Source organism: Procambarus clarkii, chromosome 82 (assembly GCF_040958095.1).
Source record: "Procambarus clarkii isolate CNS0578487 chromosome 82, FALCON_Pclarkii_2.0, whole genome shotgun sequence".
NCBI lineage: Eukaryota > Metazoa > Arthropoda > Malacostraca > Decapoda > Cambaridae > Procambarus > Procambarus clarkii.
In genome coordinates this window covers 1,150,318-1,175,317 of record NC_091231.1, presented here as the reverse complement: position 1 = coordinate 1,175,317, position 25,000 = coordinate 1,150,318, and the positions used below count along the sequence as shown (strand labels likewise).

Genomic DNA, 25,000 nt, shown 5'->3' with positions numbered 1-25,000 from the left:
AACAAAAAGTTCCAAAGTGTGTTTGTACAAAATGAGATCTTCAAGGAACCAGACACAATAAGAATTCCAGAGAACAACATAGAGCACATACAGGTGTCTAGAGAAAAAGTGAAAAAAAAATGCTCTTGGAGCTAAGTAAGAACAAAGCAGTTGGCCCAAGATGGAGTTTCACCATGGGTTCTGAGAGAATGTGCACCTAAGCTCAGGATTCCACTTCAACTGATTTTTCAGACATCTTTGTGTACAGGAGTCATAGCAGATATGTGGTAAAAGGCTAACAGAGTTCCAATCTACAAAAGTGGCAACAGGGAAGACCCCCCTCAATTATAGACCTGTATCATTGACAAGTGTAATAGTCAAAATATTGGAAAAAATAATTAAAACTAAATGGGTAGAACACCTGAAGATAAACTATATAATATCAGACAGACAGTATGGTTTTCCATCTGGAAGATCCTGTGTAACAAATTTACTCAGTTTCTATGATTGAGCCATAGAGAGATTTTACACAGAGATTTTTACCAGGCTCTCACTCACAGCTCTGGTTGGAAGCAGGTCGATGAAGAACTCTGTAGGGTAAAGCAGGTCCTAGTCAACAATGGCTTCTCTAACGGTTATGTTGAAGACATAAAAAGAAAGGTGAAATGCCATGCAACCTCTGAAGAGTCAACTAACACAACACTCGTACACTCCTATTAGACTGTTTTACAATTTTTTTTTTCGACAGCTCATAAAATGGAAGAAAATGTCTTGAAAGATATTATTAATAGGAACGTTATCCCCACAGACAAAAATCACAAGATACAAATGACAATTTACTACAAAAACAAGAAAATGGCCAACCTACTCATGACAAACTCTCCAGACACAAAACAGAATGCCTTGAAAGAAACCAACATCATCTATGCCTTCACATGCCCACTTGGGGACTGTCAGCCCCAAAGATCTCAGTATATAGGCAAGACAACAACGTCTCTTTCTAGGCAATTAACAATGCACAAACAGGGCTCCATCAAGGAACATATAATCTCCTCTCTCAACCTGACCATCACCAGAGAAATCTTCACAAGCAACACAGAAATCATTGATAGATACAGCGATAGCAGGAGACTCGACATCAGCGAGTCCCTACACATCAAAAAGTCAACACCAGCAATCAACAGCCAATTAACACATAACTATATTCTACCCACTTCAAGACCCCGAACCAACATAGAAGCAGCAAGAGCAATATGGAAGCAACAAATATGCAATATACCCATTGTTTCGTGTACACCTCACCTGAAGGGCAAGAGTTATGAGGAGAGGTTAGAGGCATTAAATATGCCAAAACTAGAAGACAGAAGAAAAAGAGGTGATATGATCACTACGTACAAAATAGTAACAGGAATTGATAAAATCGATAGGGAAGATTTCCCGAGACCTGGAACTTCAAGAACAAGAGGTCATATATTTAAACTACCTAAACACAGATGCCGAAGAAATATAAGAAAATTCACTTTCGCAAACAGAGTGGTAGACGGTTGGAACAAGTTAGGTGAGAAGGTGGTGGAGGCCAAGACCATCAGTAGTGACAGAGTGTTGGGAAGACGGGACACCACGAGCGTAGCTCTCATCCTGTAACTACACTTAGGTAATTACACACACACACACACACACACACACACACACACACACACACACACACACACACACACACACACACACACACACACACACACACACACACACACACACTAGGTCATCTAGGTCAGAAAGAGCTGTAGAAGAAGCTAAAGTAGTAGATAAAATTGTTGGCCTCGTGGAAGGTCTTACAAACAGAGAGAATGTGTGCGACTACAGGAGAATAGGCAGGTACGTAAAAGGGAAAGATCGACCGTTGAGGATCACCCTAAACGGTGCCAAACAGATGGAAGAAGTACTAAGGAATGCTAGAAAATTGCAAAGGGATGAGGATGGGAAAGGGTGGTCGTTAAGACGAGATCTTTCAAAAGAAGATAGAGAGAAGCTGAAACTGAACCTCGCCGAGGCAAAACATTTAAATGAGAGCAGGAATGAAGAAGAAATAAATTCTTTTTTCTACAAAGTGATAGGGGTAGGCAAACCAGTAAAGTGGTACATAAAGGCAAACCAACAAAATCAATAGAGAGAGGGGGAGTGAAGAATAAGGAGAGGGGGAACAAGTTCCTGAAGATTGCATACACCAACATAGATGGAGTGAGATCGAAGATACTGGAGTTAAGTGATGTAATACAGCTGCAGACACCAGACATTGTTGCACTCACGGAGACAAAACTTGAAGATGTAATTTTAAATGAGGTCATATTCCCAAGGGGCTACTCAATTTGGAGACGGGACAGAAAAATTAGGAAAGGCGGTGGCGTTGCTGTGCTGGTAAAAGAACACCTAAAGGTGAAGGAAATAATGACTGCCAATCCACAAGAAGTTGACATAATAGCACTAGAGATCTGCTATGAGGATGATAAACTAATGATGATAAATGCATATAGTCCACCGCCAAGCAGCACATGGTCAAAGGAGGAGCTAGATAGTAAACGTGAAGGTCTTATAACAATAATGAGAGAGATTATAGCGAGAGCGGATAACGATAGATCACGACTGTTGATAGTCGGTGACTTCAACTTGAAATCCATAGACTGGGAAGCATATGAAGCTAAAACAGAAGATTTTTGGACCTGTAAATTTGTAGACCTCATCCTGGAAACATTCTTGTATCAACATGTTAAACAAGCTACGAGGATGAGGGAAGGGGACGTTCCCTCCATGCTAGATTTGATATTTACCAGGAAGGAGGAAGAGATATTTGACATTCAGTACCTTCCTCCCTTGGGTAAAAGTGACCATGTCTTTTTGGGAATAAAGTATGCAATGCGTTATAAGCTGGAAGAAAATAAGGAGGTTGAAGCAGTTGAAAAACCAGACTTCAGGAGAGGACATTATGGTGACCTTAGAAATTTTTTTAGTGAGTATAATTGGACAGACTTGATGCTAGGCAAGGAAGTGAATGAGATGTATGGCAAGTTTTGTGAAATATATGATAAAGGCACAAAAAAATTTATACCAAAACAGAGATGCAGGACCAGAAAACAGGATTGGTTCGACAGAAATTGTGAGAGGGCAAGAGACCAAAAGACACAAAAATGGAATCAGTATAGGAAGAGGCCAAACCCCCAAACATACCAGCGATACAAAGATGCGAGAAACAATTATACAGCAGTAAGGAGAGAGGCAGAAAGAAATTTTGAAAAAGGGATAGCAGATAAATGTAAAACAGAACCGGGCCTATTCTACAAATTCATAAACAACAAATTGCAGGTAAAGGATAATATCCAGAGGTTGGAAATGGGAAACAGATTCACGGAAAATGAAAAGGAAATGTGTGAAACATTAAATGAAAAGTTCCAAAGTGTGTTTGTACAAAATGAAATCTTCAGAGAACCAGACACAATAAGAATTCCAGAGAACAACATAGAGCGGATAGAGGTGTCTAGAGATGAAGTGGAAAATATGCTAAAGGAGCTCGGGAGGAACAAAGCAGCTGGCCCAGATGGCGTTTCACCATGGGTTCTGAGAGAATGTGCATCTGAGCTCAGCATTCCACTTCACCTGATCTTTCAGGCATCCCTGTGTACAGGAATCGTAGCAGACGTGTGGAAACAGGCTAACATAGTTCCAATCTACAAAAGTGGCAGCAGGGAAGACCCCCTCAATTATAGACCTGTATCATTGACAAGTGTAATAGTGAAAGTATTGGAAAAGCTAATCAAAACTAAATGGGTAGAACACCTGGAGAGAAATGATATAATATCAGACAGACAGTATGGTTTTCGATCAGGAAGATCCTGTGTATCGAATTTACTCAGTTTCTATGATCGGGCCACAGAGATATTACAGGAAAGAGATGGCTGGGTTGACTGCATCTATCTGGACCTAAAAAAGGCTTTCGACAGAGTTCCACATAAGAGGTTGTTCTGGAAACTGGAAAATATTGGAGGGGTGACAGGTAAGCTTCTATCATGGATGAAAAATTTTCTGACTGATAGAAAAATGAGGGCAGTAATCAGAGGCAATGTATCGGAATGGAGAAATGTCACAAGTGGAGTACCACAGGGTTCAGTTCTTGCACCAGTGATGTTTATTGTGTACATAAATGATCTACCAGTTGGTATACAGAATTATATGAACATGTTTGCTGATGATGCTAAGATAATAGGAAGGATAAGAAATTTAGATGATTGTCATGCCCTTCAAGAAGACCTGGACAAAATAAGTATATGGAGCACCACTTGGCAAATGGAATTTAATGTTAATAAATGTCATGTTATGGAATGTGGAATAGGAGAACATAGACCCCACACAACCTATATATTATGTGAGAAATCTTTAAAGAATTCTGATAAAGAAAGAGATCTAGGAGTGGTTCTAGATAGAAAACTATCACCTGAGGACCACATTAAGAATATTGTGCAAGGAGCCTATGCAATGCTTTCTAACTTCAGAATTGCATTTAAATACATGGATGGCGATATACTAAAGAAGTTGTTCATGACTTTTGTTAGGCCAAAGCTAGAATATGCAGCTGTTGTGTGGTGCCCATATCTTAAGAAGCACATCAACAAACTGGAAAAGGTGCAAAGACATGCTACTAAGTGGCTCCCAGAACTGAAGGGCAAGAGCTACGAGGAGAGGTTAGAAGCATTAAATATGCCAAAACTAGAAGACAGAAGAAAAAGAGGTGATATGATCACTACGTACAAAATAGTAACAGGAATTGATAAAATCGACAGGGAAGACTTCCTGAGACCTGGAACTTCAAGAACAAGAGGCCATAGATTTAAACTAGCTAAACACAGATGCCGAAGAAATATAAGAAAATTCACCTTCGCAAATAGAGTGGTAGACGGTTGGAACAAGTTAAGTGAGAAGGTGGTGGAGGCCAAGACCGTCAGTAGTTTCAAAGCGTTATATGACAAAGAGTGCTGGGAAGACGGGACACCACGAGCGTAGCTCTCATCCTGTAACTACACTTAGGTAATTACACTTAGGTAATTACACACACACACACACACCACGTTTGACTCGTGTAAAGGGTTCTCCGTCAACTTAAGGCTGTTTCTAATGAGGGAGTCGGTAGTCTTCTTTGTTTTATAATACAGTAGAGCCTCGGTTTTCGAATGCCCGTTTTCAAATTTTTTGGTTCTCGAGCTTAATTTGTTAAGCACCGAGGTTTGCCTCGGTGCTCGAGTTTGTTGATACACGTATGGGCTGACCGAGCACATGGCGCACTTCAGTTATCAGGATCTCGCACCTAGTAAAGACCGCGCTTGAATTCTTTGTTAAGAATTTCGTTGTTTTTGTGTTTTTTTGGGTTTCTGAACATAAAAGGTCTTATTATATATCATGCCATGGGCTCCAAGAAAGTCAGTGGTAAAGTTCAACCTAAGAAAACAGTTGTGAGGATGACGATAGGAAAAAATCAAGAGATCATTCATAGTGAGAATGATGTCTCACTACAGACAAAAGTGTTAACAAGTAGGGAAAAACAAGTGACTATAGACAGAATCTTAGTATGACAAGCAAGCAGTGAGCCAGGACCAGGTCCTAGTGGTATGCCTGTAAAACGTGAGAGAGTACACCAGAAATGTCATCACTGCTGTTATAATGGAAAGGGAACTCCCCTTTCCAAATGCTAACACCTCTCCTCCTACCTCCTTCCTCACTATTTTCCATACACCAACAAGAGTCCTCAATAAAGGTAAGGTACCTATGAGTATTATTCTGTATAAAATGTATTTTTTAATTAATATTTTTTGGGGTGTGAAACGGATTAATTTAATTTACATTATTTCCTAGGGGAAAATTTGTTTCTGTTTTCGAATTGTCTCTGGGAACTGATTAAATTAAGAAACTAAGGTATCACTGTATATGATTAGGTCTATGGTTTTAACCAAAAACACAAACATGAAATTTGGGGGAAAACACGATATAGTATACAAAATTCTCAGGGGAGTTGACAGGGTAGATAAAGACATTATTTATCAAGGGTGATACTTGCACAAGGGAACACAGGTGAAAACTGCACACCCAAATGGGCCACTGAGACATCAGAAACAATTTTTTTCAGTGTCAGTAGTTAATAAATGAATGCATTTGGAAGTGATGTGGTGATGGCAGACTCCAAACACACTTTTAAATGTAGATGTGATAAGAGCCCAATAGGCTCAGAGAACCTGTACACCAGTTGGGAGAGTTTAAAGATGGGTCCAAAGAGTCAAAGTTCAATCTCGCAATTACTGTACAATTAAACCATAATTAGGTGAGTACATGGCCAACATCTACCCCTCTACATCTGCTGTATGCATTGCTGACCACTAGTGTTGATGCCATCACACTATATTTTATTTTATTTGTTTATATATACAAGAATTCTTTCATTCTTGTGCAGCCACTAGCACGCATAGCATTTCAGGCAAGTCCTTAATCCTAATATTCCCCGGAATACGACCCGCTAAATTGTTTAACAACCAAGTACCCATTTTACTATTGGATAAACAGAGACTACAGTTAAGGATTGATGCCCAGTAAATCCTTCCTGATCAGGATACGAACCCAGGACAAAGCATTCGCAAAATGTCATGCGAGTGTCTTACCACTACACCACGGGGACTACACCATGGGACTATAATTCCCAGCATGTTTCATTAGCAGCAATAACACTGTAATCACACAATAATGAGCTGCTCCTACCTGAGCATTTGGATCAACTCCAGCCTGTAAGAGCCACTGCAGACAGTGAGGATGCCTGGCGAAGGCAGCAATGTGTGCCGGAGTCTGTGTGAAGCGTGAGGTAGTCATGGCAGGGATGGCAGTCGCTCCGGTACCCATACCACCTACTAATGCTCGCAGACACTCTATCTGTAAAATAATTTAACAATAGTTACATGAGGCAATATTTATTTATTTATTTATTTATTTATTTATGTATGTACTGTATATGCAAGAAGGTACATTGTGTTAATGAGAGTACATAGCATTGATGTTTTTACATTCTTGTATAGCCACTAGCACACAGTGTTTCAGGTAGGTCCTTAATCTAACAGATAGTTTTAGCAAATTTGAAAAATGTTGACTGGTACATTGTAAGAAAATTTGAAGAAAATTAATAGGTACATTATAATAAAATTTGAGGATTATCAACAAGTACATTGTAGCATAATTTGAGGATTATTTCTAGATACACAGTAAAATTTGTAATGGAAATAATAACCATAATACAGAGTTACCTCGACTTACGACTGCCCCTACTTAAATATTTTGAGTTACGACAAATTTCTTCGTAAAATGCGACTCGATTTACAACCTTTGCCTTGACTAGCAACTTTGTTTATATGCGTATGGGTTAACCGACTGCGTGGTTCCTGGTGGCACAGCCGACCCTTAATAAGTTTACCAGAGCCACCCGCTTAGTGATAATCATGCTTGTAAAGAATTTCATTATTTTTGTGCTTTTTTGTTTTTTGAACATAAAAGTAATTATTATATATCATGCCTTGGGTCCAAAGAAAGTCAGTGATTAGGTTCAGTCTAAGAAAACACATGTGAGGATGATCACAGAGGAAAAACTAGAGATCATTCGTAAACATGAAAATGGTATTAGGGTTGTTGATGTAGAGTAGATGATGTCCCATTCTCATTTACAGTATTAAGAAAATGTGTGCAATATGGGAAGAATTGCAAAGTTTTGCTGAAAAATTTCACCCAAATCAAGCTGTAGCAGACCGTTGTGTTAACCTTTTTAATGACAATGTGATGTCTCACTTCAGACAAGTGTTACAATGTAGGGAAAAACAAGTGTCGCTAGACAGGTTTTTAGTGAGAAAATCCAAGCAGTGAACCACAAGTAAGTCCTAGTGGTATGCAGGCAAAATGTAGGAGAGAGAGTACCCCAAAAAACAATCGACTTGAGAATGGTCCAGGACGGACTGAAACGTTATCGTCCCTTCACCTTCTAGTGTGTGGTCTGGTCAACATACTTTAGTCATGTTATTATGACTCATCGCCTGCACCCCAAAAAAGTCATCACTGCCTGATGTTATAATGGAAGGGGACTCCCCTTCCAAAAACTAACACCTCTCCTCCTCACCATCTTCCACATGCCAACAAGAGTCCTCATTCATGGTAAGATATACATACAGTACTGTATTGTAGCTAGCAAAATTTGTGTTATTCTGTATAAAATGTATTTTTAAGTTAATAATTTTGGGGGTGTGGAACTGATTAATTCAATTTTACATTATTTCTTATGGGAAAATTCGTTTCGATTTACGAATTTTCGACTTACGACCCGTCTCTGGGAACGGATTAAATTCATAAGTCGAGGCCCTACTGTATAAGATGATAGCAGTGATTACAATGGTGAGTTTGGATGGCTTAGGCACAAATATTGGGGGAGTGGGCAGCACAAGATACAGTGCAATACAGAACATTAGTAAGTGCAATAATGTTTAACACTAACAAGAATGAAACCATTAGAAAAATGCAGAAAATTCGAGCCCTCGACCAAGCTGCGCAACATACCTCTGGACCACGACATGATATTAGTTATACACTCTGGGATTCCACTGAATCCACAGGACATCTGGATTCTGTGGAACCTCTACTGAAGATGTCTAGGCTTTACATATACTGTATATCCCCCCCCCACCCCCATGCACGCTGGTATAGGTAATGGAGTTTGCATCATGCTCTAGCATCAATTTGCCTGAAGGCCACTAACACTAGTGGCCTCAACGAGGAAAGGAAGCCAGCGGGTTGTCAAAAGTCCCCATATTAGTAATAATATTTTCAAGCTGGATTTAAAGTTAAACATAGTTTTGGCATTTACAGCTTCGGTGGGTAGGCTATTCCATGGGTTTGTAGCCCTACAGGTGAAAAAGCATATCCTGTTTTCTGTCCTAAATAGTGGCTTGTTCAGCTTGGAACTCTTGCTCCTTGTTTGCATTACATCCAACTTTTTGAAGAAATTGTCCAGATCGACATCCTCCAAATTGTTCAATATTTTAAAGGTTTCGATGAGATCCCCTCTGTCATGCCTGGTTTGCAGTGTTGTTAGCCCAGTGGCTCTTAACCGTTCCTGATACATGAAATGACTAAGGTCCGGTGTGGCACCTTCTCCAGAGTCGCTGTGTCTTTCTGAAGATGAGATCTCCTTGCCTGGATGTAATAATCCAGGTGGGGGTGCACCAGAGACTTGTACAATTGAATGACTACTTTCTTTTCCTTGAAGGTAATGGTATGCTTGATTATTCCCAGAGTTTAGTTTGTTTCTTTTTTCTTTTCTTCCATTTGTTGTGCAACATTTAGTGAATGATGGATTCTGACTCCTAGTTTTTTTTATCTATCTATCTGTTATATGATAGTGCTGTCAGTTTGGTACTTGTGACGTGGATTGTTGTGCCCCACATGTAGTCTTGCATTTATCAATATTAGAAAGCATTTGCCAGTCATCTGACCATTTCTGGAGTTCATGTAAATCTCTTTGTAAGGTATGAAAATCATCAAAATTTGATGTCGTCGTTTGTAATATTCTCATCTATGTCATTGATGTACTGTATATGACAGAGTTGGTCCCAAAATGGACCCTTGTGGCACCCCACTTATCACATTTTCCCAGTCAGATTCATTCCCATTTATCACAACCCTTTGTTTTCTATGTTTTAACCATTGTTTTATTCATTCCAGTATTCCGCCATTTATTCCATGTGCCTGTAATTTCCTTGCCAGTCTCATGTGGTACCTTGTCAAAAGCTTTAGGAAAGTCCATGTAAGCTACATCTACCGGAAGTCCTTTGTCTGAATAACCGATTACCATTTCCAGAAATGTGAGCAGGTTAGTAAGGCATGATCTATTTTGAAGAAACCCACGTTGCATTGTTTTTACACGACTGTTCTGAGATGTTGTATGATTCCATCCCTTAGGATTCTCTCCACAAGCTTGCAGATGTGTGATGTCAAGCTGGTCAGACGCTAGTTTTCTGCCGAGCTCTTTTTGCCTTTTTGAAACCAGGGGTAACATTTGCATATTTCCAATCCAGGGGAATTATCCCTTGTTATTCAGATTCAGATTCAGATTCAGATTCAGATGTTTATTCAGGTAAGGTATATACATACAAGTGATGTTACATTAATGGATTGATATATAGATAGAGCTAGTACATACAATGCCTAAAGCCACTATTACGCAATGCGTTTCGGGCAAGAAAAACATTAATATCTAGAACTTAATACTAATTGAGCATAAAGAATAAAAAGTGTTGAGAAATACCATAGATGGTATTTCACTAATGTTCCCAGCTTTGGTTTTTAGTGAGTGAATGATGGACATAACATCTGTCGGGCTGACTGGTAAAAGGAGAAGAGGTAGGATAGCTACCTGTATATGTAGTAACATATGTCTGGGTCTGTGGTTTTTTCTGGCAAGGTTAGCACTAACTGATGAAAAGAAGCTATTAAATTCAGTTGCCATTTCCAAATCTGTTGCAGATGTGTAACCATCCTTGGAGAGTTTTATCTGCTTGTTATGTGATTGCTGTTTAGATCGTAGGATGTTAGAGATGGCTTTCTATGTGCTTTTCATGTTTCTTTTTGCTTTTTTGAATCTACTTTCATAACAGGAATGTTCTGTTCTTATTATACTGATTAGCATTGATGAGTATCTCATAGCTACTACTATTGTAACTACACCAATCCTAATTTTTTTCCATATTCATGTTCCTTGTTGATTACTTTGAGTATGCAGCGTGTAAGCCAGGAGTTCTTTATCTTTTGGTAGTTACTTGCTTGATGAGGAGAGGAGAAGAGAATGTTGTAGAGGCTTAGAGTTTTGGAAAGGAAGATGTTGACTAATGAATTTATATCCTGTGTATTATTGAATTAAGATTTCCAGTTTATATTGTGAAGTGCATTTGTGAGATTGTCTATTTCTGCCTCGCTGTGTAGTCTGAAGGTAAGTTTCTTGGTGTCTGGTGGTATGTATGTCCGTGTTTATTATGAGGAAGGTAGGATAGTGGTCAGTTGTTCTGTTAGCGCTTAAACCAGATACAAGGGGGAGCTGCTATGTTAGTCCATAAGTGATCCAAGGTAGCAGTGGTGGTTTCAGTGATTTGGGTGGGCTTGGTGATTGTGGGGATTAGCATACAGGAGTCCATGCTGTTTAAGAAATAATCGACATGAGGGCTATTTTGTTGACACAGGTCACTATTGAAGTCACCTCCTAGAATGATGTGATTTTTGTTGAGCTTGTTGTTTATGATAAGATTCCTTAGGTTATCTGTGAATGCAGGTGTATTAGTATTGGGAAATCTACATGTAGACAGCTCCAATAGTCAAGGAGGATTTAAGGGCTAAAAAATAGAATTGAGCAAAGGAATATTCACAGTAGTCATCTCTATCGTGAGGGAGCCGGTCAGCCGAGCGGACAGTACGCTGGACTTGTGATCCTGTGGTCCTGGGGTCGATCCCGGGCGCCGGCGAGAAACAATGGGCAGAGTTTCTTTCACCCTATGCCCCTGTTACCTAGCAGTAAAATAGATACCTGGGTGTTAGTCAGCTGTCACGGGCTGCTTCCTGGGGGTGGAGGCCTGGTCGAGGACCGGGCCGCGGGGACACTAAAGCCCCGAAATCATCTCAAGATAACCTCAAGATAGATCACTAATGACACTATTGCAAATTGTTCTACAGTTGTAAATGGCTTTACAACTGGCTAAGTTGTAAAGTTGGGTATGGTCTTTACTTAGCCATGTCACTGTTAAAATAACGAACGATAGTTTAGTACTTAGTTCAGATAGTTTAGGCATATTATATACTAGCTCTATCTAGAAATCCAACATTCTGTTTGCAACTCATTTTGAATGTACTGCATGTACTTTTACCTGAATAAACATAATAATAATAATAATAATAATAATAATAATAATAATAATAATAATAATTATTATTATTATTATTATATTGATTGTCACACTAGTTCTCCACATATGTCAGTTGCTTAACTTAGAAACTGTACTTGTGGTTGGTCTTGAGCTCATTGTTGATATGACTATGGCCATTGAATTTTGTGCGGGCTAGGGTGAAGGAGGGAGGTGTGCCCAGGAGTGAAGGAGGGAGTGGTGCCCAGGGGTGAAGGAGGGAGGGGTGCCCAGGGGTGAAGGAGGGAGGGGTGCCCAGGGGTGAAGGAGGGAGGGGTGCCCAGGGGTGAAGGAGGGAGGAGTGCCCAGGGGTGAAGGAGGGAGGAGTGCCCAGGGGTGAAGGAGGGAGGAGTGCCCAGGGGTGAAGGAGGGAGGAGTGCCCAGGGGTGAAGGAGGGAGGGGTGCCCAGGGGTGAAGGAGGGAGGGGTGCCCAGGGGTGAAGGAGGGAGGGGTGCCCAGGGGTGAAGGAGGGAGGTGTGCCCAGGGGTGAAGGAGGGAGGTGTGCCCAGGGGTGAAGGAGGGAGGAGTGCCCAGGGGTGAAGGAGGGAGGGGTGCCCAGGGGTGAAGGAGGGAGGTGTGCCCAGGGGTGAAGGAGGGAGGAGTGCCCAGGGGTGAAGGAGGGAGGGGTGCCCAGGGGTGAAGGAGGGAGGGGTGCCCAGGGGTGAAGGAGGGAGGGGTGCCCAGGGGTGAAGGAGGGAGGAGTGCCCAGGGGTGAAGGAGGGAGGTGTGCCCAGGGGTGAAGGAGGGAGGAGTGCCCAGGGGTGAAGGAGGGAGGGGTGCCCAGGGGTGAAGGAGGGAGGGGTGCCCAGGGGTGAAGGAGGGAGGGGTGCCCAGGGGTGAAGGAGGGAGGAGTGCCCAGGGGTGAAGGAGGGAGGAGTGCCCAGGGGTGAAGGAGGGAGGAGTGCCCAGGGGTGAAGGAGGGAGGAGTGCCCAGGGGTGAAGGAGGGAGGGGTGCCCAGGGGTGAAGGAGGGAGGAGTGCCCAGGGGTGAAGGAGGGAGGGGTGCCCAGGGGTGAAGGAGGGAGGGGTGCCCAGGGGTGAAGGAGGGAGGAGTGCCCAGGGGTGAAGGAGGGAGGGGTGCCCAGGGGTGAAGGAGGGAGGGGTGCCCAGGGGTGAAGGAGGGAGGAGTGCCCAGGAGTGAAGGAGGGAGGGGTGCCCAGGGGTGAAGGAGGGAGGGGTGCCCAGGGGTGAAGGAGGGAGGGGTGCCCAGGGGTGAAGGAGGGAGGAGTGCCCAGGAGTGAAGGAGGGAGGGGTGCCCAGGGGTGAAGGAGGGAGGAGTGCCCAGGGGTGAAGGAGGGAGGGGTGCCCAGGGGTGAAGGAGGGAGGAGTGCCCAGGGGTGAAGGAGGGAGGGGTGCCCAGGGGTGAAGGAGGGAGGGGTGCCCAGGGGTGAAGGAGGGAGGAGTGCCCAGGGGTGAAGGAGGGAGGGGTGCCCAGGGGTGAAGGAGGGAGGGGTGCCCAGGGGTGAAGGAGGGAGGAGTGCCCAGGGGTGAAGGAGGGAGGGGTGCCCAGGGGTGAAGGAGGGAGGAGTGCCCAGGAGTGAAGGAGGGAGGGGTGCCCAGGGGTGAAGAAGGGAGGGGAGGCCAAAGGTGTGGGAGGGTGCCCAGGGGTGTGGGAGGGTGTGGGAGGGAGGGGTGCCCAGAGGTGTGGGAGGGTGTGGGAGGGAGGGGTGCCCAGAGGTGTGGGAGGGTGTGGGAGGGAGGGGTGCCCAGAGGTGTGGGAGGGTGTGGGAGGGAGAGGTGCCCAGGGGTGTGGGCGGGTGTGGGAGGGAGGGGTGCCCAGGGGTGTGGGAGGGTGTTGGAGGAAGGGGTGCCTAGGGGTGTGGGTGGGTGTGGGAGGGAGGGGTGCCCAGGGGTGTGGGGGGGTGTGGGAGGGTGTGGGAAGGTGGGGGCGGCCGTGGGAGAGGGCGACAAAAGGTGTGGGTGAGATTTAAGTTATCAGTTCTGCCTCTCATAAGGAGGGAATTGATGACCATCTTGACTGCTTTTGAGCAGCCTGAGGGCAGTAATATTCCGGGAACATCAACACAATCTCGTAGACTTAGGCAAAGTGAAATTCACACCAATTCCTCCATCTATCATCATTCTATTATGCAGGAAGTACCGCACGTCTATGGGTCATCCAATAAGGTTAGTAGACTTCTAGCTGTTACCACTGCTTAATGATGCCAGGAATATTAGCGAAGTATCCAAAATGTGCTTTCTGTAGGTGCAGCCTGCACATGACTGTAAAGCTGCCACCCACTTGGCTGGGTGTGGAGCAAGACTAGTAACTGTGTGACTCACCATTGATGTAAAGTGCCTTGTATAGTGACTCTTGGGAGCCTCTTGCTGAATCACTTGTGATATTAATATATATATATATATATATATATATATATATATATATATATATATATATATATATATATATATATATATAATGTGTATGTGTGTGTAATTACCTAAGTGTAATTATGTGTGTGTGTGTGTGTGTGTGTGTGTGTGTGTGTGTGTGTGTGTGTGTGTGTGTGTGTGTGTGTGTGTGTGTGTGTGTGTGTGTGTGTGTGTAACATTAACAATTGTGTAACTAGCTTCACAAGACGTCACTTGCTTAGCTTTAATGAAGTATGGGGGTACAGTCCCTGAACCCATCATGTGCCTCTGTAACCTCCCCCCCCCCCACCCACCCACCCACTGGATGGGCATGACGTGGTGCATAATAAGGAAAGAAATTGAATTGTTAATGCTCTCCAAAAGATACAAATGACCTACTTAGAATTATCTGCTAGATTAAGGCCCGAAACGCTATATGTATGTTAGTGACTTTACAAGAATGTAAAAACATCAATGGTATGTACTCTTATAAACCCAATGTACCTTCTTGTATATAAATAAATAAATAAATTTCTGCCCGAAACGCTTTGCGTAATATTGGCTTTAGGCATTGTATGTACTAGCTCTATCTATAAAGCCAACAAACTTTGTAAAATCTCTTTATGTATGTACCTTTACCTAAATAAAAATTATTATTATTATTATTATTATATTATAATAAATAAATAAAGTTGGTAAGGAGTGCCAAGACAGTGACTCCTTGTCTCCAGCCTCAATACCCACCCCAACATGACCATAAGATGATCACATGCCGTATTGTTGAACACGGCAACAACTGAACTTACTTAATTAACCTTAATAAACCAGTTTTATCATACGTACTGCATATTAGCAAAAGAGTAAGTAAATGTTTGTATAGGCAGTTTATTAAGTATATATTTACTATAATAATTATTCACTTTGTCGCGGTGATTTTGTTCAGCAAAAGAAAAAGCTCAACTGTTTACTAAATTTAATTGAAACTAAATAAATCATTTCAAAAGAACAAAGAACAATAACGACAACTATCTGGCATCAGTCGTCCTCAGTTGCCAAGCAGGATTTCCCGTTTTCTTTCTGGGAATATTCCACGGGAAGCTTCTCCATGCTCCAACAGGCACACGTCACGGAAACATCTCTAACATTCCCCCGCTACCCTTCCAACTGACACGCACAATTATCTCTTTTTATTACACTTAGTAAACCTGTTTTATAGTGAGAGCATTACATGAACGATTAGCGAAATTAAAATAGGGAAATTTGTCTCACGTGGGCAGTTTCACTTTTATGCTCCATCTGGGGCCCCAGATAAAGCAGGCCCCGCCTCCCAGGGTACCGCTGGATACGTGCAAGCGATATAAATAACGCATAAATAATCTCCTAACATTTGAACTCACACCTGGCTATATGATATAGGTCACTTCTTGCTACACTACAGCTGTTTCGTTGGTGCAGGGGTGAGAGGTGCGTGTCCTCTCAACCAGGAAGAAAGGCGGCCGCCCACACCTCCAGATATGGGGACCTACAGGTCGATGACCGCCACCCCTCTTACCTTAAACTTTGTCCACTGAAATATATGGTTTTCACATCACGTGATTTTGAGTTTTCTTTACGTAAACGTATCAATCATAATACTGAAGTTTTTTTAATCCGGGATGTAGGTTTTACTCTGTAATTATCTAAGTGTAATTACTGAAGAGTAGTTACAGGATGAGAGAGCTACACTGTGTCCCGTCTTCCAAGTACACTGTCGTATAACGCTATGAAACTACTGATGGGGATGACCTCCACCACCTTCTCACTTAGCTTGTTCCAACCGTCTACCACTGTTTGCAAAAGAAAACTTTCTAATATTTTTTCGGTACCTTTGTTTCCTTAACTTGAATCTGTGGCCGCTTGTTCGTGAAGTTGCTGGTTTCAAGAATTCCTTTGTCAATTTGGTCAATTCCTGTTAGTATTTTGTAAGTGATCATATCACCTATTTTTTCTTCTAGTTTTGGCATGTTTAACGCCTCTAATCTCTCCCCGTAACTCACGTTTCCCAGTTCCAGAAGCCATTTTGTAGCATGCTACTGCACCTTTGCCTGTTTCCTTATGTGCTTCATGAGATTTGGGCACCATACACCAACACAGTGTGTGTTTGTGTGTATGTATACTCACCTAGTTGTGCTTGCGGCAACTGCGATTCCCGCCTCTCAACTGTCAATCTACTGATGTACATGTTCCTGAGCTTCTCGTGCTCTCTCATACCTATATTTGAAATTATGTATGGAGTCAGTCTCCACCACATCACTTCCTAATGCATTCCATTAACTAACCACTGAAAAAGTTATATTCTAATGTCTCTGTGGTTCATTTGGGTACTCAGCTTCCACCTGTGTCCCCTTGTGCGTGTACCACCCGTGTTAAATAATCCATCCTTGTCTACCCTGTCAATTCCCTTGAGAATTTTGTATGTGGTGATCATGTCTCCCCGACATGGGGAGACATGATCTTCTTCCAGCGACGTGAGGTGCAGTTCACGCAGCCTTTCCTCATAACTCATGCCTCTTAGTTCTGGGACTAGTGTAGTGGCATACCTCTAAACTTTTTCCAGCTTCGTCTTGTGCTTGACAAGGTACGGGCTCCATGCTGGGGCCGCATACTCCAGGATTGGCCTTGCGTATGTGGTATACAAGGTTCTGAAGAATTCCTTACACAGTTTTCTGAAGGCAGTTCTGATGCTAGCGACCCTCGCATACGCCGCCGATGTTATTCTTTTGATTTGTGCTCCAGGAGACGGGTTTGGCGTGATATCAACTAGATCTTTCTGTCCGTTTCGTGAAGGAAACGGAAAGGGGAGGGGGGGGGGTGCGTGTGTGCGTGTACTCACCTAGTTGTATTCGTCTAGATGTGCTTGCCAGGGTTGAGCTCTGGCTCTTTGCTCCCGCCTCTCAACTGTCAATCAACTGGTGTACAGGTTACTGAGCCAACTGGGCTCTATCATATCTGCACTTGAAACTGTGTATGGAGTCAGCCTCCACCACATCTCTTCCTAAAGCATTCCATTTGTCAACTACTCTGACATTAAAAAAAAATAATAATAAATTCTAGTGTGTCTATGGCTCATTTGGGCACTCAATTTCCACCAGTGCCCCCTAGTGCGTGAGCCCCTTGTGTTAAAAAGTGTTTATGTACCCTATCAATTCCTTTGAGACTCTTGTATGTGGTGATCATGTACCCCCCAACTCTTCTGTCTTCCAGCGACGTGAGGTTTAATTCCCGTAGTCTCTCCTCGTAACTCATACCCCCTCAGTTCGGGTACCAGTCTGGTGGCAAACCTTTGAACCTTCTCCAGTTTAGTCTTATACTTGACTAGATATGAACTCATGCTGGAGCTGCATACTCCAGGATTTGTCTGATATATGTGATATACAAAGTTCTGAATGATTCCTTATACAAGTTTCTAAAGGCCGTTCTTATGGTGGCCAACCTGGCATATACCGCTGATGTTATCCTCTTGATATGGGCTTCAGGGGACTGGTCTGGTATATCAACTCCCAGGTCTGTCTCTCTGATTCTTGAAGAATTTCATCTCCCAAATGATACCTTGTATCTGGCCTCCTGCTCCCTAAACCTATCTTCATTACATTACATTTGCTTGAGTTAAACTCTAACAACCATTTGTTCGACCATTCCTTCGGTTTGTCATGTCTTATTGAAGTCTCAAACTGTCCTCCTCTGTCTTAATCCTTCTCATAATTTTGACATCAGCAAATATTGAGAGGAATGAGTCTATACCCTCCGGGAGATTATTTACGTATATTAGAAACAGGATAGGTCCGAGTACAGTGCCCTGTGGGACTCCACTGGTGACTTCACACCAATTTGAGGTCTCACCTCTCACTAACTCTGCTTCCTATTGCTTAGGTACTCCCTTATCCACAGGAGCGCCCTACCAGTTACTCTTGCCTATTTCTCCAACTTATGCACCAGCCTTTTATTGGGTACTGTGTTAAAAGCTTTCCAACAGTCCAAGAAAATGCAGTCTGCCCATCCTTCTCTTTCTTGCTTAAAAATTTGTCACCTGATCGTATAATCTTATTAAGCCAGTGAGGCGAAATTTACCCTTCCTGAACCCATGTTGGTGATTTGTTACGAGGTCCCATCTCTCCAGATGTGTTACTAGGTTTTTCTCACGATCTTGTCCATCATCTTGCATGGTATACAAGTTAAGAACACTGGCCTGTAGTTCAGTGCCTCTTGTCTGTCACCCTTTTTGTATATTGAGACTACATTAGCCGTCTTTCATATTTCTGGTAGATCTTCCATCTCCAATGACCTACTGTACACTATGGAGAGTGGCAAGCAAAGTGCTTCTGCACACACTTTCAGTACCTATGGTGAGATTCCGTTCGGACCAACAGCCTTTCTCACGTCCAGATCCAACAGATGCCTCTTTACCTCATCTCTTGTAATTTTGAACGCTTCCAAGGCCGCCTGGTTTACTGCCACCTCTCCTAGTGCATTGATTTCACCTCATTCTATTGTGAAGATCTCCTGGAACCACTTGTTGAGTTCTTCAGACACCCTTCGCGTCTTCTATGAGTGAATTTATTTATACAACTGCAATATTATCTACCTATTGTATTAATATTAATAAATGGTGTCGGATTTTCCGACAGAAACACTGCATTTGTTATGGTTTTTGTTAGCTTTGTTTCTGTGAGTGCTATTATGTCTGGGTTTTCTTTTAGTGCTCATTCTTCAAATTCACATGTTTTATTTGTAATCCCATCTACGTTAGTGTACATTGCCTTGAAGCTCATTTTCTTCTGTTCATTTTCATGTCTCCTCCTTTGTGTGTGTACTCACCTATTTGTGCTTGTGGGGGGGGGGGGGGTTGAGCTTTGGCTCTTTGGTCCTGCCTTTCAACTGTCAATCAACTGGTGTACAGATTCCTGAGCCTACTGCGCTCTGTTATATCTACATTTGAAACTGTGTATGGAGTCAGCCTCCACCACATCACTGCCTAATGCATTCCACCTGTTAACTACTCTGACACTGAAAAAGTTCCTTCTAACGTCCCTGTGGCTCATGTGGGTACTCAGTTTCCACCTGTGTCCCCTTGTTCGCGTACCACCAGTGTTGAATAGTTTATCCTTGTTTACCCGGTCGATTACCCTGAGGATTTTGTAGGTTGTGATCATGTGCATGTGCGTGCATGTAATTACCTAAGTGTAGTTACAGGATGAGAGCTACACTCGTGGTGTCCCGTCTTCCCAGCACTCTTTGTCATATTAAACTTTGGAACTACTGACGGTCTTGGCCTCCACCACTTTCTCACCTAACTTGTTCCAACCGTCTACCACTCTGTTTGCGAAAGTGAATTTTCGTATATTTCTTCGGCATCTGTGTTTAGCTAGTTTAAATCTATGACCTCTTGTTCTTAAAGTTCCAGGTCTCAGGAAACCTTCCCTATCGATTTTATCAATTCCTGATACTATTTTGTATATAGTGATCATATCACCTCTTTTTCTTCTGTCTTCTAGTTTTGGCATATTTAATGCCTCTAACCTCTCCTCGTAGCTCTTGCCCTTCAGTTCTGGGAGCCACTTACTAGCATGTCTTTGCACCTTTGCGCATGTGCATGCGTGTGCGTGCATGTGTGCATATTTGCGCGTGCGTGTGTACATGTGTGCGGGGCATGTGTGAGTAGGGGGGTGGTGGAGGCAGTATGCAGCACTGTTCACCACCAAACCTCTTTATCAATGCAACTCATTCTTTTGTTTGTGCATCACTGGCTCAACACGCCAGTGATCCACCATTTTCCTTAATCTCGGGCGTTAAAGGTTCATCATTCAGTGGAATAATCTTGTTCTGTACGTAACTTCAAAAGCGTGTTTGTTAGTCCGCGAGGCAGATAGAAAGTTGGCAGAATGCTTAACAGGAAGTACATCCACCACACGCCATGGCTCGTACCATGGAACACTCTTGACACTACTCATCATACCACCACACGCCATGGCTCGTACCATGGAACACTCTTGACACTACTCATCATACCACCACACGCCATGGCTCGTACCATGGAACACTCTTGACACTACTCATCATACCACCACACGCCATGGCTCGTACCATGGAACACTCTTGACACTACTCATCATACCTCCACAAACCATCCAAAGAACTATTGTAAAAGCAACATGTCTTTACGCACATTTAATTTAATGCATCTTGATATATATTAATCAATATGCAAAACATTATGGTATGTATTAAGGGTAAATTTCAAACACGCTGTTATATGACGCTACTCCCCTGGCTGTGCGTACGGACTATTACACTGTAATAGATTAAACGACCCAAACTGATGCTTTGTGATGCAAACTCTTGTTAGGTAAGTACCCTTAGCTCTCACCGGCACACACCGGTGAGTACACACGTAGGAGTCCGAAGATTCGTCTCCGTGGCGCAGAGGTAAAACACTCGCCCGGTGCTTCGCAAGCGTTTTGGCCTGGGTTCGTATCCTGGCCAGGGAGGATTGATTGGGCACCAATCCTTAACTATAGCCTCTGTTCAGCCAGCAGTGAATGGGTACCTGGTTGTTAAAAGATTTGGCGGGTCGTATTCCGGGAAAAATAGGATTAAAGACTTTCTCAAAGCCACTATGCGTGCTAGTGCCTGTTTGTGTGTACTGCAGGAATGCCTTAGCAGGTAAGTCCTGGTTCATTTATAATTAGTTACGGACATCACTCACATCTATATTCTAGGATTTCCAAATGCAACTTGAAGGGAGAGAGGGTGTTGTGTGTTGTCTAATAATAACATAATACATATAATAAATAATAATCCAAAGTGTTGTGTGTCTAGATGGAGTAAACTTGGAGAGGATCTTGTGTGACCTGAGGTTTACGGGGGAAATCTTACAATGTGCTCCCATCATACATTTTTCGGGCTTGCCTAGAATGTCTTGGTTGAAAATCTTTATCTCTATCCAGCCCGTCCTGCTAAGGGTTTTCAACGTCAAGAAAACGGTCAAATTAAAGTATCCTCTCCTAACCTCGTCTAAAACGTCTCGTCATACCCAGGAACGGAACCCAGGTGGCGAGAAGTGTTGGCATCTCTAAGAGGCCACAACTGCGTAGAGAGTTAACTATGATATAACCATACTCTGCCCTTGGCTTATGGAAGGTGTATACTCTAAATGTCTGTTTTATCTTGCAAGTTATCTACTCTAGTGATGGTATGTGGAGACAGTTTCCTGTCATGTTTATAGTTGATAGTATGGTCCCTACAAGAGTTGTATCATGTGCTGACATGACACGTAGTGTGCAGGTCAACTAGTGTGTACAGTTGTTGTGAGAGCGGGAGATGGCTCATACTCCTGTGTGTGCAGAGCTTGTATAAATAACTAGGCCTCCACTCTTCCACCAGAAATGCTTGCCACAATGCTTGCCTCATCCTTGATTGCACCGGCTCCCCAGACGTAACTTGTCTCTAAAGCTAGGCACATATATAATTAAACAATGATGTAATCAGCGTGTCTCGTGGATGCCTTCCAATTTTGGTCTCCGAATGCATGATAGAACTGATGAGTTAGCTGAAACATTTGCTTGTAAAAGGAACTTATCATCTTGGACTGCCTTTGAGCAGACTGATGATAGCAATATATCTGGAATTGCAGCAAAATCTAGTCGAGTTGAGGCAAAGTGAAATTCACACGTGTTACTCCATTTTATTATACAGGAAGAACCGCACTTCTATGGCTCATCCAATATGGTTGACAGAATTCTAGACGTTACTAGTGCTAGGCTTTGGTTCGACCTTAGGTGCTGTACCTCTAGAGGAGGTTTGTACAAGACTGTTACTTCCTTAGCTAAATGAATGCAACCGTTTCCACCTCGGGCTGGGTATGCGATGCATAACAAATAACTAAACTAAATTTGTGAAATTGCGTTCTGGTGCATCAGTGATAGTGGATCAGAGAGAGAGTCGGTCAGCTGGTGTGTGTGTGTGTTGTTGACGTGAACGAGGTCAGTGTATGGCCCTCAGCCTCTGTTGCATAACACTCCACACTTTTCCTGGAGATTATTGTTAACTATTGCTAGTGTGTCAAAAACAGTGGTGCCGGTGCTCGCCGGAGCCACGCTCCACCACCTCTGTAAGTTGATGGTGGAATGGGGAAGAGGGAGAGGAGTGGAAAGTGAGATAAAGGCTTGTAGGTGATGGATGATGGTGGCAGGATAATATTAGTATTACATCACTAATAAGTTAATAATGTTATGATAACGTGCCAGCCTATGAAGCAGATATATGGCAAAATGTCTCTTCTCATTGATGAATCAACAAGCTTAAGCATCAAAACCTTCATAGTTTACTTGAAATGTGAAAGTGATAAGGAAGGTAATCAGTGTCATGTTCATGACATGAAGATCCTGAGCCATATATCATGACTGTGGTGCCACAGATCCTGAGCCATATATCATGACTGTGGTGCCACAGATCCTGAGCCATATATCATGACTGTGGTACCACAGATCCTGAGCCATATATCATGACTGAGGTGCCACAGATCCTGAGCCATATATCATGACTGTGGTGTCACAGATCCTGAGCCATATATCATGGCTGTGGTGCCACAGATCCTGAGCCATATATCATGACTGTGGTGCCACAGATCCTGAGCCATATATCATGACTGTGGTGCCACAGATCCTGAGCCATATATCATGGCTGTGGTGCCACAGATCCTGAGCCATATATCATGACTGTGGTGCCACAGATCCTGAGCCATATATCATGACTGTGGTGCCACAGATCCTGAGCCATATATCATGGCTGTGGTGCCACAGATCCTGAGCCATATATCATGACTGTGGTGCCACAGATCCTGAGCCATATATCATGGCTGTGGTGCCACAGACCCTGAGCCATATATCATGGCTGTGGTGCCACAGATCCTGAGCCATATATCATGGTTGTGGTGCCACAGATCCTGAGCCATATATCATGGTTGTGGTGCCACAGAACCTGAGCCATATATCATGACTGTGGTGCCACAGATCCTGAGCCATATATCATGGCTGTGGTGCCACAGATCCTGAGCCATATATCATGGCTGTGGTGCCACAGATCCTGAGCCATATATCATGGTTGTGGTGCCACAGAACCTGAGCCATATATCATGACTGTGGTGCCACAGACCCTGAGCCATATATCATGGCTGTGGTGCCACAGATCCTGAGCCATATATCATGGTTGTGGTGCCACAGATCCTGAGCCATATATCATGGTTGTGGTGCCACAGAACCTGAGCCATATATCATGACTGTGGTGCCACAGATCCTGAGCCATATATCATGACTGTGGTGCCACAGATCCTGAGCCATATATCATGACTGTGGTGCCACAGAACCTGAGCCATATATCATGACTGTGGTACCACAGAACCTGAGCCATATATCATGGCTGTGGTGCCACAGATCCTGAGCCATATATCATGACTGTGGTGCCACAGATCCTGAGTCATATATCATGGCTGTGGTGCCACAGATCCTGAGCCATATATCATGGCTGTGGTGCCACAGATCCTGAGCCATATATCATGGCTGTGGTGCCACAGATCCTGAGCCATATATCATGACTGTGGTACCACAGAACCTGAGCCATATATCATGGCTGTGGTGCCACAGATCCTGAGCCATATATCATGACTGTGGTGCCACAGATCAACAGATGCCATCACCAGGACAAGTGTTGCTTCACACCCCAGAAAACAGCTCACACCTGACCCTTCGTGGACACTTGTGAAGCTTCTCTCTGGTTGTATTTTCTGAGCACTAAGTGTTTTAACTTCTTACATTGATAAATACACGATTAGTGTTTTTTCTTTATTTGTTTGATAATTATATTTTATGATAATTAGTGAGTACAAACACGAAATACATAATCGCGTGACATATATAGAAACAGGATAGGAAATGCTAGGCTTTTGCTAGGCACACCACAGCTCTGGCACCTGTGAGATTGGCACTGTAACCCTGGCTTTAGGCATAGTATATTCAAAATTCAAATGTTTATTCGGGTAAAGTACATACATACAAGGAGTGATACAAACATTGATGGATTTATAGATAGAGCTAGTACATACAATGCCTAAAGCCACTATTACGCAAAGCGTTTCGGGATATACTAGTTCTGTATAGAAATCCCTCAATATGTTTGAATAAACTATTCTTCTTCTTATTATTATTATTAAGGAACGCCTTCACTAACCGTAAAGCAACCAGAGCGACATGAACACAACGTTCACCACAGCCAACACCCTTGGTAGGATCACCACTAACAAGGCCGCCACCACAGTGGTTAACACTATACTACATTGTTATTGTCACTTGTCCTGCACGTCTGGCCCTTATCACCACCTGTGTCCTGCACGTGTGGCCCCCGTCACCACCTGTGTCCTGCACGTGTGGCCCCCGTCACCACCTGTGTCCTGCACGTGTAGCCCCCGTCACCACCTGTGTCCTGCACGTGTGGCCCCCGTCACCACCTGTGTCCTGCACGTGTGGCCCCCGTCACCACCTGTGTCCTGCACGTGTGGCCCCCGTCACCACCTGTGTCCTGCACGTGTGGCCCCCGTCACCACCTGTGTCCTGCACGTGTGGCCCCCGTCAC

General features: G+C 43.4%; 1 protein-coding gene across 5 annotated transcripts in view; it reads right to left on the bottom strand.

Annotated features, from left to right (window-relative positions):
* Positions 1 to 25,000, bottom strand: part of LOC123764258 (ankyrin repeat domain-containing protein 10) — a 69,653-nt gene that overhangs the window by 37,589 nt on the left and 7,064 nt on the right. For all 5 annotated transcript variants that reach the window (XM_069315755.1, XM_045751810.2, XM_045751813.2 and 2 more), the window contains exon 2: positions 6,769 to 6,936. In XM_069315755.1, the coding sequence (XP_069171856.1) occupies positions 6,769 to 6,936 (168 nt within the window). The remainder of the gene's footprint in view (positions 1 to 6,768; positions 6,937 to 25,000) is intronic.